The 12,125-nt window shown below is 23.0% G+C and overlaps 1 protein-coding gene across 1 annotated transcript; it reads left to right on the top strand.

Moving 5' to 3' along the window:
- Nucleotides 1–1,518: 1,518 nt before the first annotated feature.
- LOC132926842 (carnitine O-palmitoyltransferase 2, mitochondrial) lies at nucleotides 1,519–11,100 on the top strand. Its single transcript, XM_060991250.1, has 12 exons — nucleotides 1,519–1,813; nucleotides 3,361–3,410; nucleotides 4,082–4,483; nucleotides 6,356–6,497; nucleotides 7,056–7,212; nucleotides 7,301–7,571; nucleotides 7,652–7,854; nucleotides 9,235–9,404; nucleotides 9,519–9,632; nucleotides 9,714–9,825; nucleotides 9,888–10,080; nucleotides 10,395–11,100. Exons 1-12 carry the CDS (start codon nucleotides 1,766–1,768, stop codon nucleotides 10,519–10,521), a joined length of 1,989 nt encoding a protein of 662 aa, XP_060847233.1. The 5' UTR covers nucleotides 1,519–1,765; the 3' UTR covers nucleotides 10,522–11,100.
- The last annotated feature ends 1,025 nt before the right edge of the window (nucleotides 11,101–12,125 follow it).

Here is a 12,125-nt window from a genome sequence, read left to right as displayed (position 1 = left end):
TTATACCTATTAAAATTATAAATTATGACTTGTCGGTCCAATTCTACATCTGAGTATAAAATGTAAAATTCAAAATGAAATTGAAATTTCCAATTGTCTTGTAAAATAATTGGAATTTAAATAAATGGTTTTTGTAATAAGTTATATTAATAAAATATAATAAAATATAATTTATAAAGAAGGAGATGTTTAAATAGCTTAAAAAGCTTTTTGCATACTGTAAGTTGAATAACTTTTCCTTATTTTTAGAATATATTTTTTTAATATTTTTTGTCATTTATGAATTTTCTTGGATTGCTTGGATAGTAAGATTATATTATTATAATGTGTAGCTAAAAAAATTATTTGCAATATGCAAGAGAATGCATTTGTATCCTATAGATGTTCTATTTTCTATATATTTTACAATTTTGTTATTGAAATTGATAACCACATTTTTAATACAAATAAAAACATTTTAATGAAATTAAAAGAAATTTTTGATGATATAAAATTATAATTTTCAATTCTGATTAACTTGAGATATATTTACTGAAGAATTTAAGAAGACGTTATACCTGTACGTGTTGTCTCTGTCTTGCTAACGTACATCATAACAAATTTGCGTTCAGCAGAACACATTTTGTGATATTAGCTTTAATATTAGAGTAAATTTACCCATCATCAAATTTAAAGGTAAGAATATTATCTAGGCAATGTCATATGCTTTTATTGATATTATCGTTTCAAATTGAGTTATAGCTATGTAAAATATTATAATTTTAAAATGTCCATTTGTTAATTGAGTGTCAATGGTACTTTGAATAAGTCAACTACTAAAACTATTAATACCACCTTCAGTTCTTGTTTAATAAAAAGTAGTTAAAAAATAAATAAATAAAGATCACAATTATTTTTCAACACAATAATTGATCTATTGCTTTCTCAAAAAAACATAAAATAAAACACTATCCAGCACAAAATTGAAAAAAAGCCATTAATATTACCAATGCAAATTTGTCAGGTATAACAAAAAAGAGATATATTTATATATATGTTAACAGTATGAAATAAATTTAATGTTACCTTCCTAGTATCAAAGGAATATTTTTTCTAAAATTATTTCTTTATCAAACTATCCAATACAATTATTTGATAATTATATAATACAAAAAACTATAAAAGGTTAATTTCCTACATCGTATATCGTTAAAAAATAAAATTTATCTTTTATACATGAGCACGGATTAATAGGTTTATTAATTTGTGAATGTGACTATGTGAGTACCACAGAATAACCACCAATAGGTGTATTATTGCAATCGCATTGTAGAGAGGATAACAAAGTTGAAAAATAAACCAAGTGGTGCTAAATTACTTAATTTTTGTTGTGCGACATCAAATCGATAGTATTTTCAACAAATTATATAATAAATTCCATGTAAATATTCGAGTTTATCATCAACACCACAAACGGCACAAACTATTCAATTGTTATCAATTCGAAAAAAATAACATGTCAACAATTTTTTTCTTTCATTGATAACGAAATGCGATACAAATATTCAGCAGTGACTGTCATTATTATCTAATAATTTATTCATTACTCAACTTGGTATATTATATATATAACAAGTATTCTATACTATTCTGTCATAATGTTTATGGCAGACGTATTACTAGATCTCAACTTCCTCAACCGCTCAATACTTGACTGAATTAACTCCAGACTTTGTGTTCGACTGTGAATATATTATTACGTTTAGGTAACACACAATTAAACAGAATGCTTTCGAAGTACAAGCCGCGGGTTAACTCCCATTTAGTTGAAAAAGTGAGTGTCTTTGTATTTATTCAATAATTTAATTCTTAGAAAAAAGAACAGAAAGCTATTAAATACATATACATATTTAAGTACGTGTTTACGGACCATGGATAATTCGATTTAATGAAGTGACAAATTATGTATGTTAAATTATAGCTTGAAAAAATTGCTATTGCATACTTAAAATGTTAATTTGTTATCGGACAATAGATATTGTATGGTTTTTAAAACAATATGTTAACATAGAACTAAAGACCGTAGTACTGAATCACGTTTATGATTGATAGCTTATACAATTAATTAACTACAAATCAAAAAATCAATTAATTTTTTATAGCTATCCATAAAGTTATGTACCTGTGTAAAGACTGTCACAATCAAACAAATTTGATAAAATGGTTGATATAAGTTTGCTTAAAAATAATTTGAAATATTTTTAAAAACCTTAAAAAGTAGTCAATTAAAAATAAAATTAGGAAATCTTTTGGAAATTTATCCATCCATTTGTAATTACTTACCTAATCTAATAGGAAAATGAATAACTATATAAGAGTGGCATATTTTATTTAGATTTGGAATTTGTAATTAATAAATTACACCCGTCTCTTTTAGATGTGCATTTATTTATAATTATAATTTTACCTAAAATAATATAATTGTTAACTTACCATTAAATTAAGTAAAAATGTATCATGTAAAGAAAACATTTTTATTGAAAAATGTGGAGCATGATGAAAATTTGATTGATTGGACTTAGAATTTGTAAGAGTTAGCTAACCTAATTAGATATCCTTTTTTTAAACTTAAATAAGAGGAGTTTGAAAACTTGAAACTTGAGTTATTTCTAATAAAGATAATTTATTTATAAAAATGCAATAATTACCCATATTATTTTTTAATTTTTATATTTTTTTTTCTTTGTAGATACCTATCTTATTTTTCTAAAAATGTGTGTAAACATTTGTTGAGTATAATATAAAAGCAAAAATAATTCCTAACACTGAATTCTGAAAGTTTTGTTGTAAAGTACTTTAGATTTAATGCTGTATTTATTCAGATGCTTAGAAAAATTTTCTTTTAACAACCGAAGTACTTAATAAAGCTAATTTATCCATTATTACAAAACTGTTATTATGCATTTATGCCATTTTTTGTAATGGCATAAGACCTAAGGTATACAACACAAAGATAAATAATACATTTTTCTCTAACTATTAGTACAACCAGCCACTAAGTAATTAAAAAGGTATATACCTAATATATTATTATTTAACTAATACTTAATAATTTATAAGTTATACATTTTTAAACTTTGAAAAATGTTTTCACATACTTAACACATTTTGGTTTGCATATTTTATAGGTTTTATTTTCTATAATTGTCGAGCTTTACTGATCAGTAACAATGCCACAATGGTTTTATATAAGACAAATATAATAATGTTAACCATGTTTATTTTAAGGGTACCTAAATATTATTCTAAAAAGCAATACAATAATAATTACATATTTTTGTCTTTGTATTAAATTGATAATAATTTATTTTATTTTTATAGGTAATATTACAAAATACAGATTCAGCAATTAAAATGTTGACACAAATAAGGTAAATAGTACAAATTTAAATTCTAAAAAATACTACTATTTACTTAGATTGTAAATATATAACTACTATATTTGTCATAATTTATTTAGTAAATTCTATAAATTTCTATAATAATATTATGTTGAAAATCTATTTAAATTACTAATATAAAATTAACTATGAAAAGCTCTAATACATAATAATTTATAAACTGTTGAGGTACATTTATTGCATTGTTAATTCTTAAAAAATAAATAACTTATTTATAATATTTAAATATAACTATCCAGTGACACTAAATTCATATTTCATGTGAAGCAATCACATGGGTGGATTGGTATAGGCGAGTTCTAAGAGTTTATGATTTAATAAAGTTAAATAAGGTGTTATATATATTATAATTGATGCCTGATATCGTGAAACTTAGAAGTTAAAGTCAAATAGACAAACATTTTAAATTCTGCTTCACAATAATGTCTGAGTTCAGAGCCACTGTTACTATCATAGTAATAAATTTATTTTAAATAACAATTTATCCATAACCGTATTTAAATAATTCTCAATTTAAACCTTTATGTTATGCTTATAGAATGTGATAGGTGTTTCTATGATAATTAATCACACTAAATTATTTAATTGAGAATAAATGTAGGTAATTGCATAAATTTAATTATTTATATTTAATTTTTCAGACATCGATCTAATGATTATCAGTATATTCAGAACAGTATTATACCTACAATGCATTTTCAAAGATCTTTACCTAGACTTCCAGTTCCAGAATTAAAATTAACTTGTCAACGATACCTTAAAGCACAAGAACCTTTACTTTCAAAAACTGATTATTTGAAAACTAAAGATGTTGTAGAAAACTTTGAACAAAATGATGGACAACTATTACAAGATATGTTAAAAAAAAAGAATGATTTAAATAAAAATACCAGTTATATTACTAAGGATTGGTTCAATATGTATTTGACGGAAAGAACTCCACTACCAATCAATTATAATCCATTATTGGTGTTTAAACAATGCGATAATGCATATAATCACCAATTACTAAAATCTACTAATTTATTGATATCATCCCTAAGGTGAGCATTAAATAATATAAATTATGTTTAAAATAGATAAGTAATTACAATATAATGCTTTTTAAAATTGAAATCTTAATAATGAACATATATTATATAAATTATATTTTCACACAATATTTACTGAAAAAAGGTTATTTTGTATGGTAATGGATAGCAAAAATAATATAATATACTAGGTATATATTATTTCTTATTTAATTTCAATATTATGCGTCTCATTTATAAATTGCATGTGGTGTAAACAGTTATTAAATTTACTTTTGTGAATTTATTTTATGCCATCTATTAAATAAAGAAGGGGAAAGTAAGCTCTACTGTACAGTAGATGTCTAGTTAAGTTTTCCATCAAGTAAGTCGAATGTATGTGTTAAATTTGAATTCAATGATGTAAAATGATTGTATACAAAAAGCAATACTGAACAAAGACTGTCTGTCAGCCTATTATATTGCTAAATATATTTAATGATATATTTATACTGATATTTTAATATTTTATTTTACTATTAGTTGTACATTAATACAATATAAATAGCTAATAGTTTAAAATCAATCTAAATATTATGAAAATATCATTGCGTTTAAATTTTGACCTCCCAAAAGTACCAACTAGATTCAATTTAGTTTCAGAAACCATCCTTAAAGTTAATTTTTTCTATGTATACAGATAAAACATATCATTGTAAAATTAATATGTTTATTGCTTAACTCGGTATGTGAAATCTAATAATATTTACTACAATAATTTTTCTATAGTAAATTTAATGGTTTGTAAAATTGTCAATTTTTTTTAATTGATAACTAACGAATAGTTTTTTTTTTTTATCAAAATGAATATATTTTGGCTGTTTTTACAACTCTAGAGAGAACTGCTGCTTTTAATGCGTTTATACTATGGAGATTGTAATCATTTATTTTAAGAATTCTACATAGTTTTATACTACTAAAATAGAGCTTTTTATCTTAAAATGTCTATTAAAAAAAGTATGGTACACTTTAAATAATATTTGCCTTGAAACATGTGATATTAAAACTAAAATTTAACTAATCTTTTATACATACATATAATAAACCAAAAAGGTTCTACAACAGTAACTTGAGGAACACCACATGTAATTTAAAGAATTATTTATATTAACTATTTGTGTTCTATAATTTCTTAATTAAGTAGGATTTTAATGTAATGATGTATATAACTAACTTAAATTCTGAACTGTCATCATGGACTTTATAGTTAACTAGAAATAATGCATCATTAGCAAAGTTCATATTTAAAAATGTTTAATATTATTTTTCTTTTTTTTTATATTTTTTTCTTGAACATTATTTATTTTAAATTTCATTTCTAATACTTAAGTATAAGTTAATAATTTTTAATTTATTAAAGGTAAATAATATGTTTATTATTTAATCATTTAATCATTTTTAATATAATTTATTGATATATTACTTATACTTGCTTAGATAAATTATGATAATAAATATAAAATAGTCATTCAACGTTATATCATTGTATTATTTATACTGAACACTTGCTATATACATTTATATTTACTTATATTTAGTTATAACTGTACCATTTAGTGTTCTATTTCTTTAATTTTTATTGGTTTATAACCGTTAGATAGGTATTAGAAAATCATTAATATTTTTAAATATTATATAATTATAAATAATAATTAATTGTCAGTAACAGACAAGTTCATAGATATAATTTATAAAACTGAATTATTAACTATTTTTATTAAAAAAATAACACAATATAAACAACCTTACGGTACTTTACTTACTTTACCTATTAGTTTTAAATAAACTTATCATCAATTCATTGAAACACTCATAAATATGTGTATGTTTTCATTTAAAATTTAGATTTTACAAATCACTTAAAGCAAATATACTAGAGCCAGAAATTTTTCATATTAGTCCAAAGAAAAGCGATACCATCCAATTTAGAAAACTAATGAAATATCTTCCAGAATCAATCAGTTGGTATGGAGCTTATATGTATAATGTAAGTATAGTAAAGATTAAATACTGAATGTTTTTGAAGAGTTCTATATAGGATTTTTTTTTTTAAATGCATACATGATCAATAGTGTGTGTTTAAAACTGAATTTTAATTAACTATGAAGTTTACTTACCTTCTTTTATTTTTATTTAGGCTTTTTGAGTTAACTTTTATAAATAATTTGAAGTTTCAAAATTAAAAAATTAGAAAAATAAGGTTTCAAGTGAACTTTGTGAAAAAATCAAGTAGAATTTTGGAAGTTTTATTGAGACTTCACAATTGATTTAATAATGTTTTTAATAAATAATTATTGGAATTATGTTTTTAATAATGTTTTTAGTTTTAATTTTGTTACTAGAATTGTATATAGAGAATAATACAAGAATTTAAATATAGTATATTAATGAAGTTTACTACTTGAGATTCATAATATTATGTATATTATGTGTTTTATTTATTAAATATTTATGGTGAACAATATATTGTTGATACCTGTATAATAATATATTAAACACATATTTATTTTTAATACTAAATACAATTATTTTAAACAAATTTCAGGCGTATCCTTTAGATATGTCTCAGTATAGTTCTTTATTTAATAATACTCGAATTCCAATGGCTAATCAAGATATTTTACACAATAATACATCTGGTAAACATATTGTAGTTATGAGGCGAGGGCATTTTTATAAATTTGATGTTCTGGATAATCAAGGTACTTTTTCATAAATTCTTTATTTAATTTAATTTGTAATTAATTATTATTAACTAATACCTATATTTTATATAATATGTACTTACAGGTAATATACTAAGCCCTCAGTTATTATTATCCAAAATACAATATGTTTTGAACGATGACATTGCCCCATCTAATCATCCGATTGGCGTTTTAACAACCACTGAACGTGATAATTGGGCAAATTTAAGAAATTATCTTATTAAGTTAGGAAATGAAGAGTCATTGCGTATAATAGACGATAGTCTTATGATGATTGCTCTTGATGATGAAACACCGGGTTCTGATCCAATACCTTGTGTTAAGCAATATTTACATTCTGATGGGGTCAACAGGTTGCAACAATAAACAATTTAATAATTATATGTATACAAAAGTTTACGTGTATATTTCTATTGAGAATATTTATGTACAGGTGGTTTGACAAGTCATTTACATTAATTGTATGTGCTGATGGAACATCAGGATTAAATTTTGAGCATTCGTGGGGCGATGGAGTTGCTGTGTTGAGATATTTTCAAGATATTTCTAAGGATTCTACTGACTTACCAAGATGTCATCCAGAAAATTTAAATCAAGAATTATTATCAGCAGATGCATTAGACGTGAAAAGATTGGGTAAATACTAAATAGTATATTAAGTATCTACTTTTATAAAATTAATAATTGCTAACATCATGAATACACTCCATAGGTGTGTATTTACATTGGTTTTTATTGTATAATGCACTGCAATTGATTTTCTTAGTAATTTTAATTATAATACACGTGTAATTTAGTAATTTTTAAAATAGAATCGGGTATCAGGTTGTAGACACAATAAGCTATTATTATAGATTGGACATACAAATACAATATTACGTATTATATCGTTATTAAATTAATCCATATTATGAATATTGTTGAATGTAAAGTAGATCTATTTTACAGACATATATTTCTGTATTTTTTTATTATGTATTTATTCTTGTCTAGAAATAATGTGTCATGGTTTTGAAACCTGACAATTACGAGTTTTTTAAAGCCAGAATACCTGGTGTTTGTCTATTAAATATGATTTTGTGGCTCATGGTTGATCCATTAAATTTTATATTTAAAGAATTAAACTTGACATTCTAATATTGTTTTTAGTATGTTATCTACTTTATTTTTAAAAAATATATTTTTATTAATTTATCTATAGTCAAATATTTTATTTTATTTATCGATCACACATTTTATAAGTTTTGTTTATTTTTGGGAATTAGAATTGGTTAAAAGTTTATCACAGAATCGAATTAGATGTTCCTCTATAAATGGTTAAAGGTATTTTTCTCTTAGACTTTAGATCTACTTGATAATAGTGAAATTAGTCTGTATGAAATGACATCAATTAATGGGTTTCCCAATTTGAACAACATGATTATTTGTATCCATATAAGTTGTTCTGAACACATCATGAGAGTTAAATAGTAGGATATCACCTTGTTTGGAAGCTTTTAAAGTACTTTTGGATGGATTTCATCATGGTACGTTGATTATTTTTGGATTAAATTATCATCTATTTTCTTGAAAATGTCTGTCCTAGTTAAATATTAAATGATAAATTAACATTTTTTATTAAGTGATTGAGCTGTTGATATTTCAGTATTTAATAATGCTTAAGCTTAGTTTTGGGTGTTAGGTTTAAAAATATAATATGTATATGTTTATAATCTTGAGTGTACATATATTTGTTACTTTTTTTTTTGTTCTCTACATGCTCAGATTCGGTTGTTTTGGGAATGGGTGGTAATTTAACACAAAGTCTGTTTATGTGTTATAACTATATGACAAACAATCAATATTTTATATCCGTTGCAGAGATAATTTAAATATTTCTTTAATTTTGTCATGAAATAATAAGTTGTTGATTAATATTTTCCCATTATATTTATTTATTTATTAGAATGGTAAAAATGTTATTACATTATTTTTTATGTTAATAATTTATAACCTCAGATAAATTTTATATTTTAGAATTCAATTTGGACGAAAAAATTAAATGCGATATAATGAAAGTCAAGAATGAATTCAAATCTAAATATGAATCTTTGGATATTAATTACTTTGAGTTTTTCGATGTTGGTAGAAAAATGTGTAAAAAATTTGGAATAAGTGCAGATTCTTTGATGCAATTATGTTTCCAAGTAATTACATTATAATTGAATTTAGATAATATAAAAAATAAAATTTCTAAAATTATTTAAAATCAACTATGTATTTAACTATGTAATATATAAATTAATTAAAATATATTTTAGCTGGGCCATTATAAATTACATAAAAAGCATGTTGGTACTTATGAATCATGTAGTACAGCAGCATTCAAACAAGGACGAACAGAAACTGTAAGACCATGTACTATGAAAACTGCTGTAAGTATAATTAGTAAAATTTGTATTAAAATTAAAAATGAACGTTTACTGAATGAAATCCTTTTAAAATATATATTTTAGGATTTTTGCCATGCTGTTTCTAGTAAAAATAAACCTTCTAACAATGACTTGGTGAATATGATAAAACAATGTTCAGTCGAACACAGTAAACTTGTAAAGGAAGCTGCAATGGGTAATACATTATTTAAAAAAAAAAAACATTATAGTTTAATATAAATATCTTTTTGTTACCAGGACAAGGGTTTGATCGTCATTTATTTGCTTTACGATTATTAGCTAAAGAAAACAATTTAAAGATTCCAGACTTGTTCACTGATCCCGCTTATAATCTGATTAATCATAATATTCTATCTACTTCTAGTTTAACATCAGATTATGTATGGTTAGGAGGATTTGGACCTGTTGTAAAAGATGGTTATGGCATTGGGTAAGCATATCAACAAATAATATTTTTTTCTTGATGAATTAGTTTAAATTAAATAAAAATATTGGAAAATCTCGCACTTCAAAAATTATCTAAAATTAACAATAGTTAAGAGGCTATGATTTTGAAAATAAACATTTAAGTAAATTCATAAAAAAAGTTATAACTACCAAATGTTGAAATACTACATTTTGTTTGTACTCCACAGCACTTAGTGAATTTGTTAAGAATAACAATAAGATCAATAGAAATCTAGTTATCACTGTCATCAGTTTAAAAAAAAAATATTTCAGATATAACAATTTTTTTGATTTCAGATACACAATTCGTGATGACTACTCAGGTGCTATTATTACTAACTACAAAGAACATTCTGATGGAGATACATTTAGAAGTGCATTAACTCAGAGCCTAAATCAGATTCTTGATATTTTAAAAGTCTAGTTAATTGCATAGGTTGATATTTCTTAGTTTGTATTTATTATGTCTTTACTCTTTAGTTAGTATGGAATATTTTTTTTTATTAAAAAGTATATATTTTTTTATGTTATAAACTAATTTAAAGTACATGTGTACATTTCTTGAATAAATCAAGAAGGAACTTTCACATATTATAACCATTGCATTCTTTAACATGAGTTAGCAAAGGAAGCTTACTATAACAATAACAATAATTGAATCACTGGCTTATAAAATGTAAAGGCATACATAATTGATATTTTTCAATGCAAACTACATTAAAATTAATTATTATAACATTTAATTGGGTATTATGAAACATATGGTATTAAATTGCTTTATGCATACATATATGTATTGGATTCCATATTTATTAGTATTTTTATTTTTATTTTTTTGCTTATTATTGTGTACAAAATGTTAATTTGTATTTTTTTTTTTGTATGTTTATGATTAATGTTAAGCTTTTCAAAGTTTTTATAGTTATATTTATGTATGTTAGAATAATTTTTAATTCAATTTAATTGAAAAAATATAAATATAAAATAATGTTAAATATTTAAATTAATTCTTATTTGTATTAAGATCCTGATTGTCTCAATGAATGTTTCGATTTTATAATGGTATACATAATTTGTTTGTCAGTTATAAATTTATCACGATTAAAAGTGGTAATAATATTTATTGTTTCAACTTTGATAGCGGTTTTTAATAGAAAATTGAATCTATTTGGTGAATAGTTGATAAGAGGAATTTTAAGTACCTACTTTGCCAAAAATTAATTCGCAAATGAAAAAAGTATATACATTTTTGTTAGTAACTTTTTATTTATTCAATAAAGCCAAGGGACCAACTAATAACATAAAAAAACTAAAATTAAATAATTGAAAAAGAAGAATAAAATAACATATATTTTGTGGAACACCGCATACCTTTAATATCATATAATCCACTAATGTGGAACAAGCCTATGAAAAATTATTATCATTAACATCCTTGAATATTTTTTTTTATTCACTTCTTCTAACTTCTAAGAATTTCATGGTTTTTTGATTTTTTGCTTAATTTTATTTACTAAAATGTTTTCATTTAATTTAACTCATGAAATATATCTATTGCATAGATTTAATATATATGTCATTGATAGTAAACTTTTATTATTACTTTTATATTTTACAAATCTTGTTTCCAATTTGTAAATATGGTTATTGACGGTTTTATGGTTGATTCACAAAAAATATTAATATTTTGGTTATAAAGTCTATACATAATCATTAGATATAGCAGTTGTAATCTCATAAAATTGTTTCATTTTATGTATACTTATAGATTTTTTTTTTTGTTTATTTAAAGTAAAGGCTTCAACAACATGGGTTATTAAACTAAAATTAAACATAGAAAGAAAAAAAGGTTTTCGAAAAACAAGAAGGAAATAATTATAGTTGTTTACAATTTTATACTTAAATGTTTGATTTGGAAAAATGTGTAGATTGCTTTGGTGTTATCTTCAAGTCTGTATACAGGAAGTATACAGGAGGGTTTAATGCCTTCCTGTCAAACATTTTTATAGTAGAAACAAAAACTAACTA

This window comes from Rhopalosiphum padi, chromosome 3 (assembly GCF_020882245.1).
Source record: "Rhopalosiphum padi isolate XX-2018 chromosome 3, ASM2088224v1, whole genome shotgun sequence".
NCBI lineage: Eukaryota > Metazoa > Arthropoda > Insecta > Hemiptera > Aphididae > Rhopalosiphum > Rhopalosiphum padi.
The sequence above is the reverse complement of the archived record's forward strand: the minus strand, read 5'-3'. Positions and strand labels throughout refer to the sequence as shown.